General features: G+C 38.4%; 1 protein-coding gene across 7 annotated transcripts in view; it reads left to right on the forward strand.

The window, feature by feature from the left end:
• LOC134821337 (kelch-like protein diablo) overlaps positions 1–21,007 on the forward strand; it is a 32,347-nt gene that overhangs the window by 9,175 nt on the left and 2,165 nt on the right. For 4 of the 7 annotated variants that reach the window (XM_063832072.1, XM_063832073.1, XM_063832077.1 and 1 more), the window contains exons 2-11: positions 9,147–9,332; positions 10,103–10,188; positions 11,601–11,683; positions 15,467–15,542; positions 16,182–16,324; positions 17,087–17,200; positions 17,892–18,085; positions 18,628–18,740; positions 19,088–19,271; positions 20,748–20,942. In XM_063832072.1, the coding sequence (XP_063688142.1) occupies positions 9,147–9,332; positions 10,103–10,188; positions 11,601–11,683; positions 15,467–15,542; positions 16,182–16,324; positions 17,087–17,200; positions 17,892–18,085; positions 18,628–18,740; positions 19,088–19,271; positions 20,748–20,942 (1,374 nt within the window). Of the gene's footprint in view, positions 1–667; positions 750–6,709; positions 6,833–9,146; positions 9,333–10,102; positions 10,189–11,600; positions 11,684–15,466; positions 15,543–16,181; positions 16,325–17,086; positions 17,201–17,891; positions 18,086–18,627; positions 18,741–19,087; positions 19,272–20,747; positions 20,943–21,007 lie in introns of those variants that run through there. The other 3 variants (XM_063832078.1, XM_063832076.1, XM_063832074.1) reach the window with 3 other exon arrangements.

A 21,007-nucleotide genomic window follows, 5' to 3' on the forward strand; every position in this document is an offset into this window, starting at 1 on the left:
GTTTGTCCTGAAAAAATTAGAACTTTAGCTTCTCAGATGACCGAGATATGAAGCATAACGAGTTTATTCATTACGTGTGATCAGGTGAATGGTTTACCTAATCACGTGATTAGGTAAACCACCCGTTAAACATTATGGGAATTGTTAAGGGTGTTGTGTCACGGTGTCACATAATCACCCAGTCAATTTTGTTAACGAGATACAGAAAATGCTTGATAACTTAGTCATTTCTAATCCGTTTTGCCTCATGTTTTCAAATCATGTGCAATATTTAATTAGGCCTTCAGCATGTTCAGAGAAAACAATATGGGTGTTTTAATATTGAATGGGCGTGGTCTAAAATATTTGAAATTTCAAATCTTGTCGACGGAATCCTCGAACCAGTAAGTACAGTATGCCATCTGCAAAGCAACAGCTCTCAAATATAAAACACGGCGGAGCTATTAAGGCCAACGTATGCCCACTGACTTTCGGCCCACCCTGTACTATTAAAAAATATTTTAAAAACGAACAGGAACCTGGAACACGAACTTTGTCACTTTAATACACTTTGCATGTGATTCGGCAGTACCATAGTAATCTATTTATTTGCATATTCGGTTTGTTGCAGCTGTAAATTGAGTGGTAAGTCCATACCGTGTCTGTTAAAAATTTGCTTCGCCACCTCAGCAGTATTCAAGCGAATTGAAGCGATCTAGTGCAGTGGTTTTCTAGTGCAGTGGTTTTGGTTTCTGTCATCAAATTCTTAGGTAAAACTTATTTATAACTAAAATATACAATTCAATTTAACATTAGTTTTTCATCGTGCTGGCAAGCGCGACCGTTGTTTTTGTTGTCCTTTACACTTATACAGTATTAAGTATAGCTTCCTCAGTTATGACAGTCGAATTAATGTTTATTTTATCGGTCGATTGAAAGGTTGGTTGAAGAGTCGGTTAAAAATGATTGATTAATACTACATACATTTGCTCGGTGTAATTTATGTATTCTCATCAAGCCTATGTGTAGGTTTGATTTCAAAATATATATTGTAGTGGAGGAGTACATCCTAAAGTTTTATCAAGTATCAACCAAATATGCTATTAAAAGATGCAGGAGCAAAAATCTTGTAGTTCATGAACTAAAAGAGCAGACAGTGGGATTCCTTATTGAAAATATTTAGACGAACTTTTTTGCAACGGTGACTGAGAACTTCCCATCTACCGTAGCACTGAAAAACCAAATTTGTCAGATCAGCTAATGAGGGACGATAAAATCTCAATGAAAGTGGTCAGTAGTGTTGTCCAGTTTCCAGCAGAGGCAACATTTGAATGCGGTGGGCGTGATATTTCACTACTGACTTAATAATGCCGTTTTCCGCACTTTCAGTTGTTTTTCGCAATTCCCATCAAGCAGTTGGGAGATATTTATATTGCAAAATAATAAACAAGTAGCATATTCCAGAAGTGACATAGACTGCACGTTTCAAGTTCTCCTTGCTAATGAATATTGTATATGTGTTTGTTGGATAGAAATTAAAATGACGCTACGAAAGTGTGATATCTTAGCCAAACCCCAGAAATTGGTTGCTTTTGACTTAAGACAATAAACCGTATCCTTCGTTGTAGTATACAGTGCACGTATAAATAGGTATAGTTTATAGTACTAGTAGATATAGACTATATCGTGATGCTATTTCAATCCTCCTTATCGGTCATTGCTATTAACACAGTTGCAAATTATTCAATTACTACAAATTATTCAATTACTGCCACTGTAATTACTTAAATTGTTGCACCCCCCCCCCCTCCCCCATGATTACAAAAGATTATCGAGCAGGTGAGGAGATTGTAAAACTCACGTGCTGATACTAGATATCACTTTGAGTCGTGCTGCACGATCTTATCTTTACACGTGATCATCTTATATTCGCTCGTGGGATCTGCAGTACGATAATCACGGTATGTTGGCCGTTGGGTAGACCTTGAGTTCTACAGTTCCATTACTCTTCACCGGGATGCCCTCAGACGATATTGAGGAATTCTCTTAACTCGTTAGACTTAGTGCAACTTCATTCTTTGATCGATAAAGTGGAGGTCATCAATTTATAGTTAATTATTTATTTCAAGTTCGTTCTCTTTGAATTTACATGTCTAGTCAGTCAACTTTAGGCGGGTCAGAAATCAGAATTACATGATTTTAAACCGCCATAACTAGAGTACGTGCATCTTTGTCGGTCTTAGATAATTTTAATTATTCCGCTGCCTGTCGCTTTTCTAAGTGATATTTAACTTTAAGTATAAGAATTCGCTTTGTACATTTTAGACTTGCTAGGTATTTAGGTTTTATTAAAGTGAAACACATACCATGGAGCTTACGTAGTATCACCACTCACACTGCCTGAAATTAAGTTATTTCAGTAAAGTACGAGACCTTCAGAACATGAATTGACTCGTAAATAAAACATTCATAATTTAAGAAACATAACTTAATACGACACATAATTGAGCTGCAAACCTTATAGTCCAACCCCAAACCTGTCTCTAAATCTACATTTTAATCTAAGGAAACTGACATACTGTGGTGGTAATATGTTGTCACTCAGGGTAACATTGTTCTTTAAGAGGTTAATATTCTGCTCTGAAACTTCTGAGACTTCTGAGAGCAGTGTCACCGCAGACCGGGCAAATTCGTAAATTGCCATAAGGGAACTAATTCTTATACTTTGATATTCTTACCTATCGAACTACACCGCTCTATACTTCACTTAATTAAAATTTATCTAAAGCGACAATTAATTAATGCAATAAGCTGCCTGTCCTTAACCTTGATACTGATATATTATCTACCCAGCGACTTAAAGCATCCCAAACTCGTCAAGCTGGCTGTGACAATTAGCATTTAGCACAGTGATAATCCCTAAAGAGAGTCTGTCTAGTGTTTAGTTAGCACTGAAGGTAAACGTGAGCTCCTCCCTCCCTGTTTAGTTACCCTCCATTTCTCTACTTTTACTCCTGCTTAGTTACTCTCCATTTCTCTACTTTTACTCCTGCTTTGTTAGAAATACATGTTCTCTAGATAGAAGAGAATTGTAGATTATTTAGTATTTATATTTAGGAGCAGAGGCAACATATAACTGCGGTAATATTTTGCAAATAGTGGGATTCCGCCCCTGCCTCAAAGTTTTTATGTGCGGCACATTTGGAGACAAAAAACGCCACAATTAAGCTAAATAATTCGCCAAATTTGCAGCCTTGAGGTACTCTCAGGTTGAATTATTCAACAGCGTAGTGTATAAAGTGTTGCCTTTCACGATTGTTGAGTTTAACATAACAAATAACTTGCAAGGTTAATGTCTTACACATTGATTACTGCGGATGTTGAACTGGGAACATATGACTGAGGCAGTGTATTCAGTATTGTATCTTTTCAACATTTCAACATTATATTCCAATACAGAGTGTGTATAAAGTGTATCATGAATAAAGTGACTCGACTTCAATTCAATGAGGAATCACGATCCAGGATTCACCTTCTTTTCTTTTCATTCTATATCAATTAGCTATACTTATAGTATTGAAAGTTGCTACATTGTCAACTTGCCATCTGATAATGTGTATTCCTTATTTTTTAAATTAATCTTTCCGGTGTTTTTGATGTTACGTCATGAAAAACGTTTGACCCTAACCATGGTTATGGGCATTTCGATCATATCTCATTGTTGGTGTACACAGCAGTACCAAGTGCACAAATCTGATAGAACGAATAACGGCCGATCGCGATGGTGCGATAAAGTGCGGTATTAAGCCATAATGCAAATCCACATATACCGCCTCTGTAAAAAACACTATACGAGACAAAGTGTGGAGAAGTAGAAGAGTAACTTTCATAAGGTATTGGTCACAAGGTGAACGGCTAACTACGCCCCTGTTGTAACTAGCTTACCACATTACACTAAAGCAATAGAAATAACTATACAGTACCTATCCGTGTATAACTGGGTTTTTAACTACATCTGATCTGAACTGACTGTCGTAAGAGGTTGTTGTATAGCTGCAACTATTCGTATTATTGAAGTCTTAGCTGGAATTAGGTGGTCAACACCGGGCTCGTAATGTAAGATAATGATGTTTCTTCGAGAAATATTGTGCGAAACAAACGATTTATTTCAAACCATCTAAATATAAAGATATAAAACTTATTAGATGTTACAATTGAGTGCTTCATAAGTCTAAGGTCAAAACATCGCTGTAACTAAGGCCAGTATTGTCTTTGTCATATTATACTAGGTCATGGGTACAGATCAAATATATTGCTTAGGAATAAAATTGTACAGTATTTACTGTTGTCTGTAGTCTACTCTTTCGTCTCTTAGGGTGCGTCCTTCACATATTTTCATGGAAAATGAATGGAAAACTAATTCAATGACAGCTGCAGATCTTCACCTAGCATTAGCAATAGGCAGCATTATTTATGCTAAAGCGCCAATTACCATTTCTTGCAGTTGCACCGCCCTTGTGATCACAGTTTGTATGAAGATTGAAGTACATAACGTGCTCTTGCTCATATGTGACATTATCGATAGATTAATTTGGCAGTAAACATATGGATAATAGATGGCACTTTTCAAATATCTTTTCGATCCACCTATTGACCAAGATTTAATGATTTTTACTTCTCTGGCAGTTCTGTTGTTGAACATAATCCGTATAAATTGCCAAATGGTGAGATCACCCAATCCTATAGAATTAGAACAACATAAAAGGAGATGAAGTGAGAATTATTTTTAAATAAGGAACACTGGCCCATTTGGTCACCTTTATGTGCTAGTTCAAAGCTGGAATTGGAGTAGCTCCGATATATTATTTCACTCACCCAAAAACTATCACGTGATTTGGGTTCCACAGCTTTGTAGTCGATCGAAACGATCTTACCTAAATCCCAACTCCAACCCTAACCCTATCCATAACCCCGAAGCTAAACACAACCCTAACCACAACCCTTATGACCTTAACCCAAGTAAAGCCTTAAATTTGGATTTAGGATTGGTATGTTTATGGTCCTCTATGAATCTTCATTTCTGAAGTGTAAGAGAAGTGTATGAGATTTGTTGCTAGTGATAAACTTTAGGTACCCTAGTGTGTGTCACTGTCTCTGCAGGGGAGCGACTTCTTTGTTGGGATCAACGCCGGCTGTTGATTTTAATTTAAAACTCTGCTGTGTCTTTGATCTGGCCCATAGTGCTTCTTAGTGTACAAAGGGCTTGCATCTTGATTTCGTATGTACTAGATGAAAGGAATTCGGTCGGAAGAATTTGAATAATAATGGTTCATTACAGCCTATCTAGTATAGGGCTCACTGTGTTCACTGTTCATGCTCAAGTATTTTGAACAATCGGCGGAGCGCACCCAAGCAAATAACTTAATCTGATTAACAATAGCTAAGTGAGATAGCTTCTGGACTTATTCCGGATTGCATAACTTAATAACTTAATAACTTAATAACTTATGCATTATTAATATTAGTGTCCCCGTATAATATAACTCTTAAAGTTAAATGTTACTTTCATGTCCGCAGAATCATAACTAATTCTCTAAATCCCGCCAGACTCCATCGATCTTTCTACATCTTTCTTAAGATTATTCATAACATTAAATCTTAATTGCAATAACCAAGGCAAAAACTCTTATGTAAATTGGAACCAGCGAGCCCTCCTTACCTCAGCGAGTCCTCCTCTCCAAATTATCAGCACTCGGCGACTCTAAGTATTCTGGTTGTTGCGCTCCCTCGCCCAGAGATTTGGGACAATTATCATGTCATAATGCCTTAACAGAGTTAACCACTGTTAGACTTACTGTGCAGTGTGCACTATAAAACGAACATAGATTTATTAAGTTAACCGTTTTAAGTTTCACGCGTACCCATCTAGCGGCACGTTCCAATATGTTAGTTAACATTTTCCTCCTAAACACTAAACAGTTTAGGAGGAAAATGTTAACTAAACTGGCCCGTTTCAATAAGATTTAGTTTAATTAACATTTTCCACTTACCTAGCGTGTTTAGTTAACAGTTTCCACCTCTTGGCTCATAAACACCCACGTAACAGTAAACTTTTCCAACCTAATATCAATCAGAAGATTAAAATTGTTGTGACACTCTCCTATTTGTGCTGGTGGCAGCACACACAAACCTGTGCAATTTGCAAAAATACGGCATTTAATCGTTATTTTTAATCTGAAACGATCTGCAAGGGCCAACTGCCAAGATCTGACATTCAATAGACCATTGATTCCTGATTAACCTCACCACTACCTCGATTCGTTCGGCTCCCTGGATGTCCGCTGTAAGATTTAGATAGAATTAGAAACGCACAGGAAAACTGTCCGAAAATTCAGCTAATCGACATATTACAAAACGCATTTGAGGCCAAGTAAAACCGCTAATACATGTCCAGTGTCCACGATCCACATGTTTCCTGTAACACATTATAATACCAGTCTTTCATACTTCTAATACACATTACACGATTTCTGGCCACGTAAACGGAAATTAATACCTTCCTCTCTGTCTTTCTCGCTATAAAGACAGTCGAAACGTGACTTGACACAGTTAAGGCAATCCTTGCTGTTCATTTGATCGCTTATTAAGCTTTAGTTATCAGTTAATTAACGAATACAGCAAGATTATCCTTAATTAGCTATAGCGATCAACCTCGAGGAACTATCAGATGTTTTGATACTCAGTCTCTATTTTTCTCTGCTTAGTTTAGAAACTAGAAATTGACCGTGATGGAGATGAACAGTGTTGGAAGTGCACAGCCAACCCTCCGCACTCTGGTTTCATACTCTGGCAGGTACTAAACTTGGGATGCCCTTTTAGTTTAATGGAAGGGGGCGACCATTTTAAAATATGGTCGCTCCTACAATTACACTTTGATCCATTATTCGTCGGATCATTTTTATGGAAATGTAATGAGTTAGCATGAGTTTTCGTTTGGGATTTTAAAGTAATTAAACATTAGCGCGGCAAATTATCGTTAAAACGCGTGCTAATAACCACACCCCATAGTCCACGACCATCACTTGAACATGGTGTTATAAAGTACACAAACCTATGAGTGCAACCAATTGTCCGTGGCCAGATTTGTCTCTTTTGAGCAGCTAGCTCTAGGTATGTTACCCCAGTCCTGGGTAAAATAGATCATGTGCCCTCTCCCCCCCCTTCGTGTGCCCTCTCCTCCCTCCGCGTGTCACTCTTTATTGTGCACAGCTGATTCTGGTCTCTGGAGCAGCTAATGACCAATAAACGAGAAAGTCGATTATTCTTTTCTTGAGCTCTGTACCGATTTTGTTATAAGAATTTGTAAGTGATGGCGAAGCGAAGCAGCTATCGCTCGAAAAGGAATGTTGAGAGGTGCGTGTGTAATCTATCACGTGTAAAATCATTCTACATTCAGAACGTTAAGATTCTTTATAAAGAATATAAATATACTAGTGGTTGAAACTTAAAATACAGTAGAATCGACGTATTTTTGGCCAAAATGGTTTCCCGACGAAATAAATGTTTCGATAACGTGAAATGCCCGTAGAAATAAATTGGTCAATCTTCTCCTTAGAGTTACAATTTTGGGATATCAGTGATGCACGCCGGTTCATTTTTCGCCAACCGGCGGCGGCGTGCCCAAAATGGCCCGGCGTGGCGGCGTTCGGCGGCGTGGAACATAATTTTGTCAAAATTTAGGTTTGAATTTCCAGGCCCACAAAAATTGTGGCGTACGTGTGTGCATGAAATAATGATGTAATAAGTGTGGTTTTTACAATTATATTTGGTGGTTTTTACAATTATATTTAAGAAAAATCAAATTCTTAACATTGTCGTTGGACAATTTGGATCTCCTAAAGTTCAAAATCAACCCCGACTGGCTTCATACTCTTTCTATTTCCTTTCACGCCACGCCGACTTGAGAGTTATCGGCGTGGCGGCGTGTGAAAATGTGCCGGCGCGGCGGCGTCCGGCGGCGGCGTGCATCACTGTGGGATATTATTTCCTTCAATTTAAGGCGATGGCTCTGCTGGAAGGCAATGACTTGGCTGTAGGGCTATCCGTCAGAATAACATACAAAACAAGTTAAAATTAATCACGTGCCATTGGGCGTAGAGTGATTAACCATCATTCTCTACCATAATATGTCTACTATCCAGGCAATGTCTTGAAACGCAACATGTTCTTTTCTAATTTTATTTGTTGCATAATTTGACTTGACTAGGCACAATAAAGTGATTACTAATTACTGTTTTCCTATTCCAACAACAAGTTAGTTTCTCAGTTCGTCAGGTATTTTTTCAGTTCAATATGTGATCGCAAAATAGGGACGGCATTCGACACAATCACTGATTTATCAACACTCTACATTTCAAGAACCAATCCGTGGACCAAGATTTCATTACCAAACATCTTCATAATCAAAATAAATCGCGATTGCGACAATTCATTAAACACGTTGGATCATTATAAATTTATATTAACATTATCTTGAGGTTTTGATTGGAGTATGGAGAGATAGATCATTTTGATATTAAATTATCAAGTATAATAACGTTTCGGACGACCGGCATGATAAATATTAATCGATAAGCAATAAGCATGTTATACTTATAGCTCGGCTGTTTTGCTATTTCGTTTCAGATGCACACCTTAATAATCCAAAATAAAATTCCAAGCTCTTTAAAATTAAAGCAACTTTTTTCTGAAACGTTTTGCTACACGGGCCATTAAGTTTATAATTCGTGGATTTTGTTCCAATTTTCGCTACTTCACTCTAAGGCTCAAGCATTTCACAATACATAGTACGTATTATATTAGCTAGCAGGAACCCGTCTAACTCGAGTTTTATTAATTGTGCGTGCTTTATTAATTGAACTCGAAGCGAACGAAAGTTCAAGTAAGGAGAAACTTCAACTTCGAGTAAAGTGAAACTCCGAGTAAAGTGAAACTCCGAGTAAAGTGAAACTCCGAGTAAAGTGAAACTCCGAGTAAAGTGAAACTCCGAGTAAAGTATGAAACTCCGAGTAAAGTGAAACTCCGAGTAAAGCATGAAACTCCGAGTAAAGCATGAAACTCCGAGTAAAGCATGAAACTAACAATATTTTCACACCAAATCACCGCAGTACGACCAGTGTGACGGAGATAAAACACGACATGTACGCCGAGCACCTCCTCAACAATCTCCACGGAGACAGGTCCATGGAGACCTGTGACGTCATCATTAAGACCAAGGAGAACACGAGTATATTCGCTCACTCCGCAATACTCCGTCCTACCAACATTTACTTTAGGAAAAACCTCGACTTTAGGTCAGTGGAACTGTTTGATCTTCTAGATTTTTATCTGTTTTAAGACTGAGACAAATAGGCCTCTTTCTTGTGCTTAAAAACAAAAACTTCCTCCATAATTTAATGTGTTATATGAGAAAACAATCTTGGGCCCATTTGCCAGTTGTATTCTATACATTGCTATTATATTCCTAATTGCCATTAGGAACATTGATAAACTTTCTCATTTTCGATTTGCGACAAATGACCTCTGAATCACTTAACATATTGAGCTTGCAGACACCTTTGACCGCCATAGTACATACTACAGACAATTACAAGCACACAATAAACCATCTGCATTTTTCATTATGCTATAATATGTAGGATCGACGTATAATTACAGATGGTAATTACAAAATGATAATTACAAAATGATAGTTACAAAATGGTAATTACTGAATATAACAGTGCTGCTTATAAAGTTCTTCTACAATCATGCTACTAAGCAAGTTGGAAATCGATTACGACATTTGTATTGCATATATTACATTCATTGCTATCATTACCATTACAGTTAGTCAACAGATTGGACAAGTGCTCATTGTGCTCTTTGATACCTGAGAAAATGTGGCAACTTAGCCGACCTGTGTTTAATATTCATTATTAATATGCATATTTAGTCTCAAAATCGTTTCGCAAGTACTATTAGGAGGTCTTAAACCAATAATTCAATATCAATTTAACCATGTCACATAATCCAGCTGAACAACTGAACTACAACTTAAGTCTTAACTTAATCTTCCCCCCAGATTGTGCAAAGCTGGTCGGTACACTATTGACCTATCTCACCTCTCAGCTACTGCACTTCAGGACATCATTGACTATCTGTACACTGGTAAGTAGACTACTCTAGACTAGACACCTAGATAAGAGGGTATTCTTCTTCATGGGTATTTTAGTTGCAGACTGAAGAAAACTCAAATGTGCACCATCTTTGATCCTCCCACATTTCATCTCAAGAAGTTTCACCCCCAAATAGTCGCCGGAAACGTAACTTTGTAACTCAAGTTCTATAACCCTACTACCATGACAGTGACCCTGGTATAGCACCCTGGTATAGCATATAGCACCCTGGTATAGCACCTTGGTACAGATATATAGCACCTGCAAGTCGCACATCTCAAATCATTTTATGCTACAGAGTTTCATATTAACAAGAAGCGATGTAACAAAGCCAATATATTGTATGTGGCCATGGGGTGGCAAGCCCTCATTCATCGCAGCCCGCTAGTTTAACTGCCTCTCAATATCATGGGTTTAGGAACAAAAGCAGGCCCAATTAAGCTCGTCAGCAGCTCAGGTTGTTCATTGGCCATTGTATTCTCCGATACTGCATCTTTAACATGTAACTGCTGAAACATGCTCACAGCTTTATAACCGTACCCCCAACAAGCACTCCGGCGCAAGGCCCAATATGCACAAGCTCAATATGTTGATTAATTTAATCTGAACCACGCTGGAGAACACGTGGTTTATCTGACCAATCGTAAAATCAATCCCATTTTTAGTGCACCTGTTGTTCCTGTGTTCTGGTTCGGTTTGAACACCCCTTGTAACTAAGAATTAATCATCAAGCTTTCGTATCGGTAAAACGCTCTGCTTGATCATATTAGTAGCTCTTAACATGTTTTTCTGTCGAATGGGGGCTTCACACTCAGGACAATATAAAGTTTGTGTGACATTTCGCAGAGTATCGAAAATATCGAAAACATTTTCGTCCTTTCTAACTTAAGATCTAATTTTGTTGTCGAAAACGGTAACATTTTGCAAACTTTATGTCATTTAAATTGTGTCTTTTGATGTTGGTTGCGAAACATGGCCCACAGTAATTATCCCCCATCTCTACCCCGCGGGCAATTCATCAGACTCTTATCACGATATGTTGCATGTTCATCAGACTCTCAGCACGATATGTTGCATGTTCATCAGGCTCTCAGCACGATATGTTGCATGTTCATTGCCGGCTTTTCGTAACATTCAATATGGTTAAGGGGTTAAGTAAATGCGTGGATTGTTTTTATTGTGACGGTTCACTAGTCCCGATAATATCTTCCTTCGAGTAGTTATCTTAATCGTTACGCGAACAACTACCTAAAGATGTCACACTTCACAGGCTGGCACATCTTACGGCTTCCACAGTTGATAAACCTAATGTACAGCTGTATAGATTTAATTTATGCTTTTCTATTTAAACTTTTAGGAGAATAACCAAACGCAATTTTAAATTATACATTAACTCTATTCTAGGACAGTTCAACATTGTGAACAAGAAGTTTCTGTCCATGGTACTTACTCTCAAGGAGCTGGAAATGGAAGAAATCATAGACCAGGTAGGGAATTACAATATCCTCATTATAATATCCACATTAGTTTTATGATTCTTTGTTCCCTTTATTTAAATTCTCAATCTTTCCACTTTCAATCTTTCTCGAATGTTCCGGAATATTCTCGATGATCTGCCATCAAGACGGTAGCGTTCTAATCGCACTCGGAAATTGATGAATTATAAACATGTTGAATGTGGTGGATCTATCTAACAACGCATGATTAAGTCTGTACGTTATGGCCTCTCCTACCCACTTTTTCCCGGCTTATGGCCTGATCAAGCATGTAGGTTAAATGTCGTACTCCCGGCTTATGGCCTGATCAAGCATGTAGGTTAAATGTCGTAGTCCCGGTTTATGACCTGATCAAGCATGTAGGTTAAATGTCGTACTCCCGGTTTATGACCTGATCAAGCATGTAGGTTAAATATCGTACTCCCGGTCGTATTCACCAACCGTAATGGGTGTCACTTTTCTCCCAGTTCCTGAGTAACTAACTATGTAAAGGATGGGCCATATTATACACAAAGACCAGAGTAGCAGGAATTCAGGAATTGGAGGTGTGACAAACAGGTGCCAACTTTAGCACATGTGCTAACTTTAGCACACTTGTAATGGAGCTCGAGATTACGTTATTTCTGGCCCAACCAGTAGATTAGATTTGATATCTACGTATTTAGACAGATTGGTAGAGGATGTTTAAATATATTGTTCAGCAATAGCAGCAAATCTGGGGAAACTTTGAAATACACCAATTTGAAGCATTTAACCCCCCCTTAAAAATCAAAGATTATGAATTTTAGTAATCTGATTATTTACATAGGTCCAAAAATGTCATAGCTTCATGATAGTGCAACGAAAAAAATCTCAGAACATTTTGGTGCTGAGTTAGGTGGTTAAGTAGTCGAAAAATGACTGATTTGTTAGTGGACATTTTTTATACCTCTAACACCCAAACCCTTACTACAGTGAAGATATAAGTACTACAGTTAATATTGATGGTCATTATTGAACAAAAATGGTTCATTGACACATAGTTGAAGAAGGAAATTAAAAAAATTAATAAATGTGGTCTGTGGAGTGGTTTATTTGTTTATGTTATAGTGTACGCGTGCGCGCGCTAGCGCGTACTTAACCATCTGTAGGCCAACATATTTAGTCTAGGCTTAAATTCTTTATATATTATGTCACCAAGCTATGGTGCCCAATACTTTTAGTGAAGGTTTGATGTAGAACAGTTAACCACCAACTGTGGTATATCAAAAAAACCATGTTTGTACGCGTGCGCGCGCGCTAGCGCGTACTTAACCACCTGGTATGGCACAGCATTGAAATATCACCATAATTTCAAAAGCAGAGGTCACCATTCAGGTGCCCAAAACTTTTGACTATGGTCCCAATACCATAAAACCTTAGATGTGGCCTCAATGTGGTTAAAACATGTTTATTTTGGACTTTCGGTCAACAGAAGCCATCACAAATTAACCATTATTCAGCAACCTCCGAACTTTTTGTGCCTTATTTTGTTTTGATATTTGATTATGAGAGATAGCTGGAGGATAATAAGTGATTTTAAAGATAATGCAACAAAATGTGTGGCCGTATGGTGGTTAAAACGACCAAAAACACTGATTTTGGTCAATTTTAGACCTTTATTAACCATGATGGACGCAACATAGGACTCAGCAATGTTTCTGGTCATATAAATGAGCAGGTAGTTATATCTAGATAATGTAGCATGGCCAGCTATAGCTTTACAAAGCTAATATGTGCTCTAAAAATGGTTAATTAGTGCAAATATAGGGTATTTTCGAGACATTTTAACCACCATAGCTGCACATTGATCATAATGCATGAACTTGGGGTCAATTATGCATTTGCAAACAATTATACACTCATTTGGATAGCAAACCATTATCTGAAGTTCATATTGTGGTTAATTTTCACTTTAATAGATGCCTTGTTCAACAGCCTAGCAAGTAATATAGCCCTTTTAACCACTTTTATGACAACGTTTCTTGATAAATTTTATCAAGACCCTTCAAATGTCCTTTGTTGACCATAAAATGTTGACTAAAATCATTAATAATGTTTTGATTGGTGGTTAACAATAAATTTTGACATTTTAACCATCTTTTTAGCACTTTTTACGAATATTAACCACCTCAAATCAACCATACTATTAAATTGCACATTTGTGATAAAAAATTATCATCCATGCACAAATGAACAACCAACACTATACATCTATAATCAGAGCAATATTTATAGCTCACCGTTCATCTTCAATTTAACCACCATTAGGACCACAAAATGCCCCCAATGAGGTTTGAAAACTTTTGTGATAGTTGCACCATGATATGATCTCAATATAATGACTACTCAGTTCATAATATCATATCTCAAAATGGTGGTTAACCCTAAAACTGGTATTTTAACCACCATAGTGGCCACATAGATGACCCATTAACCACAATTATTCAACATGACCGTACTGCAGTGTTTTGTGCGCCAGAAAAACATCACTCCAACATTGAGATTAACCACAATGAGCTGCAACATAATGTTGAAGTCAACATACTCAAATTGTGTGAAAAAAGTCAATGTCCACCAAGTTTCCCCAGATTTGCTGCTATTGCTGTGTTAAGTTGCTGACGCAGATTGCAGAAATGAAATGAATATTATACAGAATTCAATATATTTAGTGCATTTCCTAAATCCATTAATTCATAATTAACTTAAAGCATTATTCTATCTCTGTATTTTTACGCCTCCAGTTTTAAAAACATTTCCGTTATTCATATTGACAATTTTAATAAGTTAGTGCTGATAATGATATAATGATTGATGGGTAGATACTATCAGACATTCCAGACTACACTACTACAAGATCATTTAAAGGGAATACCCAAAGATGAGAACCGCTAGTATAGTATAGGTTCCTGAGGATAAGCGGTTATTATGTTAAAATGATGTCTATATATAGACATACTCTATATATATATAGAGTCATTAGTAGCTTCGCTTGATACTGACGCTAACACCGTTTTTGAGAGTATATTGTTTATTGAATGTGCGTATCAGTACTCACTTTAGGACATGTTGGGTGAGCTTATACTCTGTACAGATGTTGTTAACAGTGGGCATGGGTCATAACTTTGCCTTTTGTGCCAGATATTCAACCTGATACTGCAGCCTTATTTTAACTTAACTTATTTTAAAGTTAATTGTTGTACTATCTGATGAAATGTTTAAGTTAAATCATTATTATCTCCGAAATAACAGAATATTCTGGACCTTTTAAAACTTCACCAACATCAATTTCGTGCTACCTGGATATAAGCTCACGAACACAAATGTGTTAGCAACATGAAAATTGGAGACTGTCATGATCAAATACACACACCACGTGATATCCTCCGTGATCATCCTGCAGATATCACACCATATTACTCCAACAACGTGACACACACCATATTATGTAACAGAAACTTTATGATTTCTTTTTCTCAACGTCAACACGTTGACTGTAACTCCCCAAACGGGTGGTATACTTCAACCTGGTCTATGTTTCATTATCTAGAGCTGCTTATATGTTTGTTTCGTTTACTAGTGCACCTACTACCGGAATACCCTTGTTGTGAGTTTTAGCTTAGTCCGATCATTCGAGAATATTCGAGAACATTCGAGAGAGTTTGTCGGTGGATCACGTGAAAGTTGAAGATGAGTAGCTGTTTTTGTTTTCGTAACACTGTGAACAGTGTTAACTCTCGTTTGGTCTCCGAACAGTGTATGGAGAAGCTGAAGACGTCTCTGAGTGATAAGAATGTGTTTGACATCCTGGAACAGTCCACTGGGGATATCGGTATGCTTTCTTTTTATTTATTTTTTTCTGTGTTTCAGGTCGGAATTTTTATTTAGTAATTCATTTAGTAAATTTGTTCAGAAAATTTATTTAGAAAATGTATTTAGAAAATGCTTTTAGTAAATTTGGATTTATATGTCTTTGGTGGTCTTGAAAAATACTGAGCATTTACGATGTTACCAACCAAGGGCTTCTTTCAAGGATGGCGGGAAAATTTTCTCTTTGAAACTGAAACGCTCTGTAAAATTAGAGGACCTCTTTAAATGTTGAAATTTTGCCTTCAAAAGGAGATTTTAACAGATTTTAACAGGCTGGATCCGTTTTAAATTGTATTATGTCTCCTAACTGTTAGAGCAGAGCAAGTTTATATTATTCTAGAAGAAGAATACTCTCAAATTGAGGGTCTCAATCCTCTATTTAATGTTTATTTAAATTGAACAAGAGAATTTTCAAAGAGCTGCCTTAGTCCTACAAAGGAGTCCACCATTTAACACACTATTTAACCATACTATTATGCCTTCCCAAATGCACGGTAACTCAATATAACGGGTATAAAACATACTGTTAGTCGACATGCACCGTCTGGCATGTTAAGAAACCGTGACTGGATCTGATTCTAACGACTAAAACCTACCTCAGGAGTACTGAACTCAGTGGCTATGACCTACATAGAGGACAACTTCAAGACACTTTACAAAAACGACAGGATCTTAAGGTTGAACTGGGAGAGTTTCCACAAGATACTGTCCAGTGACCGTCTCAACGTTGAGAATGAGGATAAGGTAATTAGAATTTTTTTAATTTTCTGTATCGAGTTTTAAATTTTACCTGATCAGCTTCTAGTTCTAGTGTCCTTGTATAATGGTAGCTGATATCATTGTCGTTTCTCGTCTCACAACATGCTTGTAGCTCCTCCTACTCGGTGTCCACTGAAATTTGTATTTTGTTTGGATTATGGTTTTAAAGGTTGTGTGGTATTATTATCTCTATTATTTAACGGCACTTATTTACTACACGGCACTTACTATACGGCACTCACTATACGGAACGTACTTACTATACTTAGCTCACCATCTTTCCCAATCTATTGCCGATCAAATAATCCCCAATCCATCAGTATTCACAGTAACCCCACCAATAACTGTGTGCTAGTGACCCCACCCCAGCAACTCTTAACGGTATATAACCCCATGTCTCGCCAGGTCTATCAGTTAGCATTAGCGTGGGTAGCTAAGGTATATAACCCCATGTCTCGCCAGGTCTATCAGTTAGCATTAGCGTGGGTAGCTAAGGTATATAACCCCATGTCTCGCCAGGTCTATCAGTTAGCATTAGCGTGGGTAGCTAAGGTATATAACCCCATGTCTCGCCAGGTCTATCAGTTAGCATTAGCGTGGGTAGCTAAGGTATATAACCCCATGTCTCGCCAGGTCTATCAGTTAGCATTAGCGTGGGTAGCTAAGGTGTATAACCCCATGTCTCGCCAGGTCTATCAGTTAGCATTAGCGTGGGTAGCTAAGGTATATAACCCCATGTCTCGCCAGGTCTATCAGTTAGCATTAGCGTGGGTAGCTAAGGATGACATTGGAAGAAAACCTCACGTTACCGAGATCTGCTCAAAAATACGGATCCCCTTCATGACAGACTACGGACTACAGGTTCGCTCTTCTAACCTGCAGTTACTTTTTCATTTTTTAGATATCATTGAGCATAAGCAGTGATACAACGTATCTCGGGATGATCCGTAGAGTCTCGACTAGTTTCGGCTTACCGCCATCAACAGGATCGATGAATCATTTCAAATTATTTGTTATTATATAGTAGTGTTGAAAGTATTAAAACTTACTTTTTCATAACTTTCTAGTAGTTCAAGTTACTTTTGGTCACTTTTTATTTACTCTTGAAACCTGATTTGTTTTAAGTTATTTTTGTTAGCTGAACAGTACATTTTTACTGTTTTGAAGTGTTAAGTTTCTAATATATGGTTGAGTTACTCTCAACCCCTTTATAGTCCCTAGTGTGGTTTGAAGCCTCATAACTTTAATGGCTAGTGTAACTTTCATTAGTGATTAGAACACAAAAGTCGTTGTTAGTAAAGCACATTCTTCATTTATTACGAGCTGCATAGCATGGTGTTTGTAATAGTAAATAATATTCGCATATTGCGTGTGCAAAGAGTCGTTAGCAATTATCATTCCACCATTTATTAATTGTAATTATACCATATAATAGCGGTGATGTGTTAAACAACGTGTCATTAACCGGAAATCCTGGATAATGTACGGGGGATGATTTGTGAGTGGGGGATTGTTACAAAAACCGTGTAAAAAAAACATTTTCTCCTTGCAGAACATGGTGTGTAACAAGAACATCCTGACGAGTAACGAGGAGTTTTACAATAATATAGAGACGTTGCTAGGCAACCCTGCAGCGTTGCAGGTCCCCTTTTATCAGAGGGTCAATGATAAGATGGGGAAGATATTCGTGTTTGGGGGGTATCTGAACAGATCCCACATTACTACCACTATGGAGGTTTACAACAGGTATATAGCAAGTACACTTAGGTATATAGCCAGTACATTTAGGTACTATAGCAAGATATGGTCTGAGTAGTAGTACTCACTTCTAATATTTAAATATCCATCATTATCATTAGTCCCCTGACTATTAGTCGCACTTCCACATTTTATAGCTTACTTTTACAACAACAGTTTAAATACAAAATAAAACCAAATTGCTGGTAACCATAGTAACTAGTAACCATATTGCTGGTAACCATAGTAACTAGTAACCATATTGCTGGTAACCATAGTAACTAGTAACCATATTGCTGGTAACCATAGTAACTAGTAACCAAATTGCTGGTAACCATAGTAACTAGTAACCATATTGCTGGTAACCATTGTAACTAGTAACCATATTGCTGGTAACCATAGTAACTAGTAACCAAATTGCTGGTAACCATAGTAACTAGTAACCATATTGCTGGTAATCATAGTAACTAGTAACAAAATTGCTGGTAAACATAGTAACTAGTAACCATATTGCTGGTAACACAAAACATGAACCTGTTCTCATTGTCCAGGCGTACAGGAGCATGGGAAACAATAGAGGAGATGAACATGACAAGTACACCACCCAGTATCTACTCGGCAACCATGACTTCTGTTGCTGTTGATAATAAGATCTACATCGCAGGTATATTGTTACTTCATGGAGTTACATTATAATGTTACGTTACTTCATGGAGTTACATTATGATTTTATAATGTTACGTTATAACGCCTATCGTAGTGATAACGTGGAGACAGTATTTTTTGCGGTACCATGACATTGTCATGGCAACAGTTAAACATTGTTATGGTTACTATAAGTATGACAATGGTGGGAGAGTTCCAACCCTATTTTACCCATTATCCATATCTACATTTTAGTTTACGTTTTTCTCACAAAATGACCATATTTGGGATTAAATCCTTATCTTAAAACCTACCTACAGTAAAACTTTGTCACGACAACAATATAACCGTGACACACTATCCCAGGGGGACAAAGTGACAGCGGCACGAGGTTGGATACCACCTTTGTATTTGACGGTATTCTCTCCATCTGGGCCAGTCTTCAGGAGATGCCGACTGTAAGAGTGAAGAGCGCTGCTGCTCGCTTTGGCAACTTCTTGTACGTCAGTGGGGGACAGAAGGATAGGCATACCATGAACGAAGTTATCAGGTAATGTGAAGTGCGATGTATATGCTGTATTAATGTAATGTATTCTGAGGGATGCGGCGGTGACTTATCTTGAATAACTTTAACAACAACTTGGTAGACACAATTACTGGTCGTGTTTAATTCTCCTCAGACGCTTCACATAATTAAGCGTCTGACGAGACTTAAGACGAAAAGTTTGTGTAATTAACGCTTACATCAAATTTACCTCCACCAATGACTAATTTGTGATTTCTAGGAATAATGTTTGGTCATTGCATCCTTGATCCCCCCTTTTAAGCACGCGGAATAGGGTGAGGTTGTGAAGTTGGTCAAGTGCTAATAAAAGTTCTGACACGCCAACCTCTAATAATCGTTAATATCTTGACAGGGCTCTATCGTTCCATGTTAAAAATCAAGCAGCTACTGTGTACTGGTAGTAATATGTAGTTTATGACCAAAACTGTGTTAAAATGAGAATTACTGTTGAAAGCTGATACGGAGAACGACCGTTTCAAGTCACAACGTATCACGTGATCTATAGTAGTATACTGTATAGTGTATAGTGTATGGAGTTGAGCCCATTACTTTAAACTTACCCTTGGCACTAAACCACTAAACCATATATTCCAGTTTAAACCTCCCATTCCCCCATGCACGAATAAAACGCCAAGATGTAACCCCCCCCCCCCCCCCCCCCACATGTTAAACAACTTACAGCAGTGCAGGAACCTGCCCCCCCCCCCCCACATGTTAAACAGTTTACAGCAGTGCAGGAACCTGACAAGCAGACCCCCCCCCCCCCCCCCCACATGTTAAACAACTTACAGCAGTGCAGGAACCTGCCCCCCCCCACATGTTAAACAACTTACAGCAGTGCAGGAACCTGCCCCCCCCCCCCCCACATGTTAAACAACTTACAGCAGTGCAGGAACCTGGTCAGCAGACCCCCCCCCCCCCCACATGTTAAACAACTTACAGCAGTGCAGGAACCTGCCCCCCCCCCCCCCCCCCCCCCCACATGTTAAACAACTTACAGCAGTGCAGGAACCTGGTCAGCAGACCCCCCCCCCCCCACATGTTAAACAACTTACAGCAATGCAGGAACCTGCCCCCCCCCACATGTTAAACAATTTACAGCAGTGCAGGAACCTGCCCCCCCCCCCCCCCACATGTTAAACAAATTACAGCAGTGCAGGAACCTGCCCCCCCCCCCACATGTTAAACAATTTACAGCAGTGCAGGAACCTGCCCCCCCCCCCCCCCCCACATGTTAAACAAATTACAGCAGTGCAGGAACCTGCCCCCCCCCCCCCCCCCTCCCCCACATGTTAAACAATTTACAGCAGTGCAGGAACCTGGCCAGCAGACTCAAAATGCAGACAGCTGACAGACAAAGTCCTCCTTATAATCATAAAGCCTGTCTGTTTCACGTTCATAGACCATCTCTTAACATTAACTTATTACATTCCAGCTGCAAATAACATCCTCCACGCTCAGGTTGAACATACACCGGGATTTGTGGGAGACAGTGAACCCCATGATCCACGCTCGACACAGCCACGGAATGGTAACAGCCGGACAGAAGATATTCGCGGTCGGAGGGGACAGTGGAACGGGACCGGTAGCGACTGCAGAAGTGTTTGATAAGGGTACGGGGCAGTGGAGCGAGATTGCTAGTATGAGCAATGCCAGGTAGGGATAGTACTGAGTGCAAACCAAAGGACTATGGATCCAATTTTCCAACATTTTCTTAAACT

The sequence above is a fragment of the Bolinopsis microptera genome, chromosome 9, assembly GCF_026151205.1.
Source record: "Bolinopsis microptera isolate Bmic1 chromosome 9, MBARI_Bmic_1.0, whole genome shotgun sequence".
NCBI classification, from domain to species: Eukaryota; Metazoa; Ctenophora; class Tentaculata; order Lobata; family Bolinopsidae; genus Bolinopsis; species Bolinopsis microptera.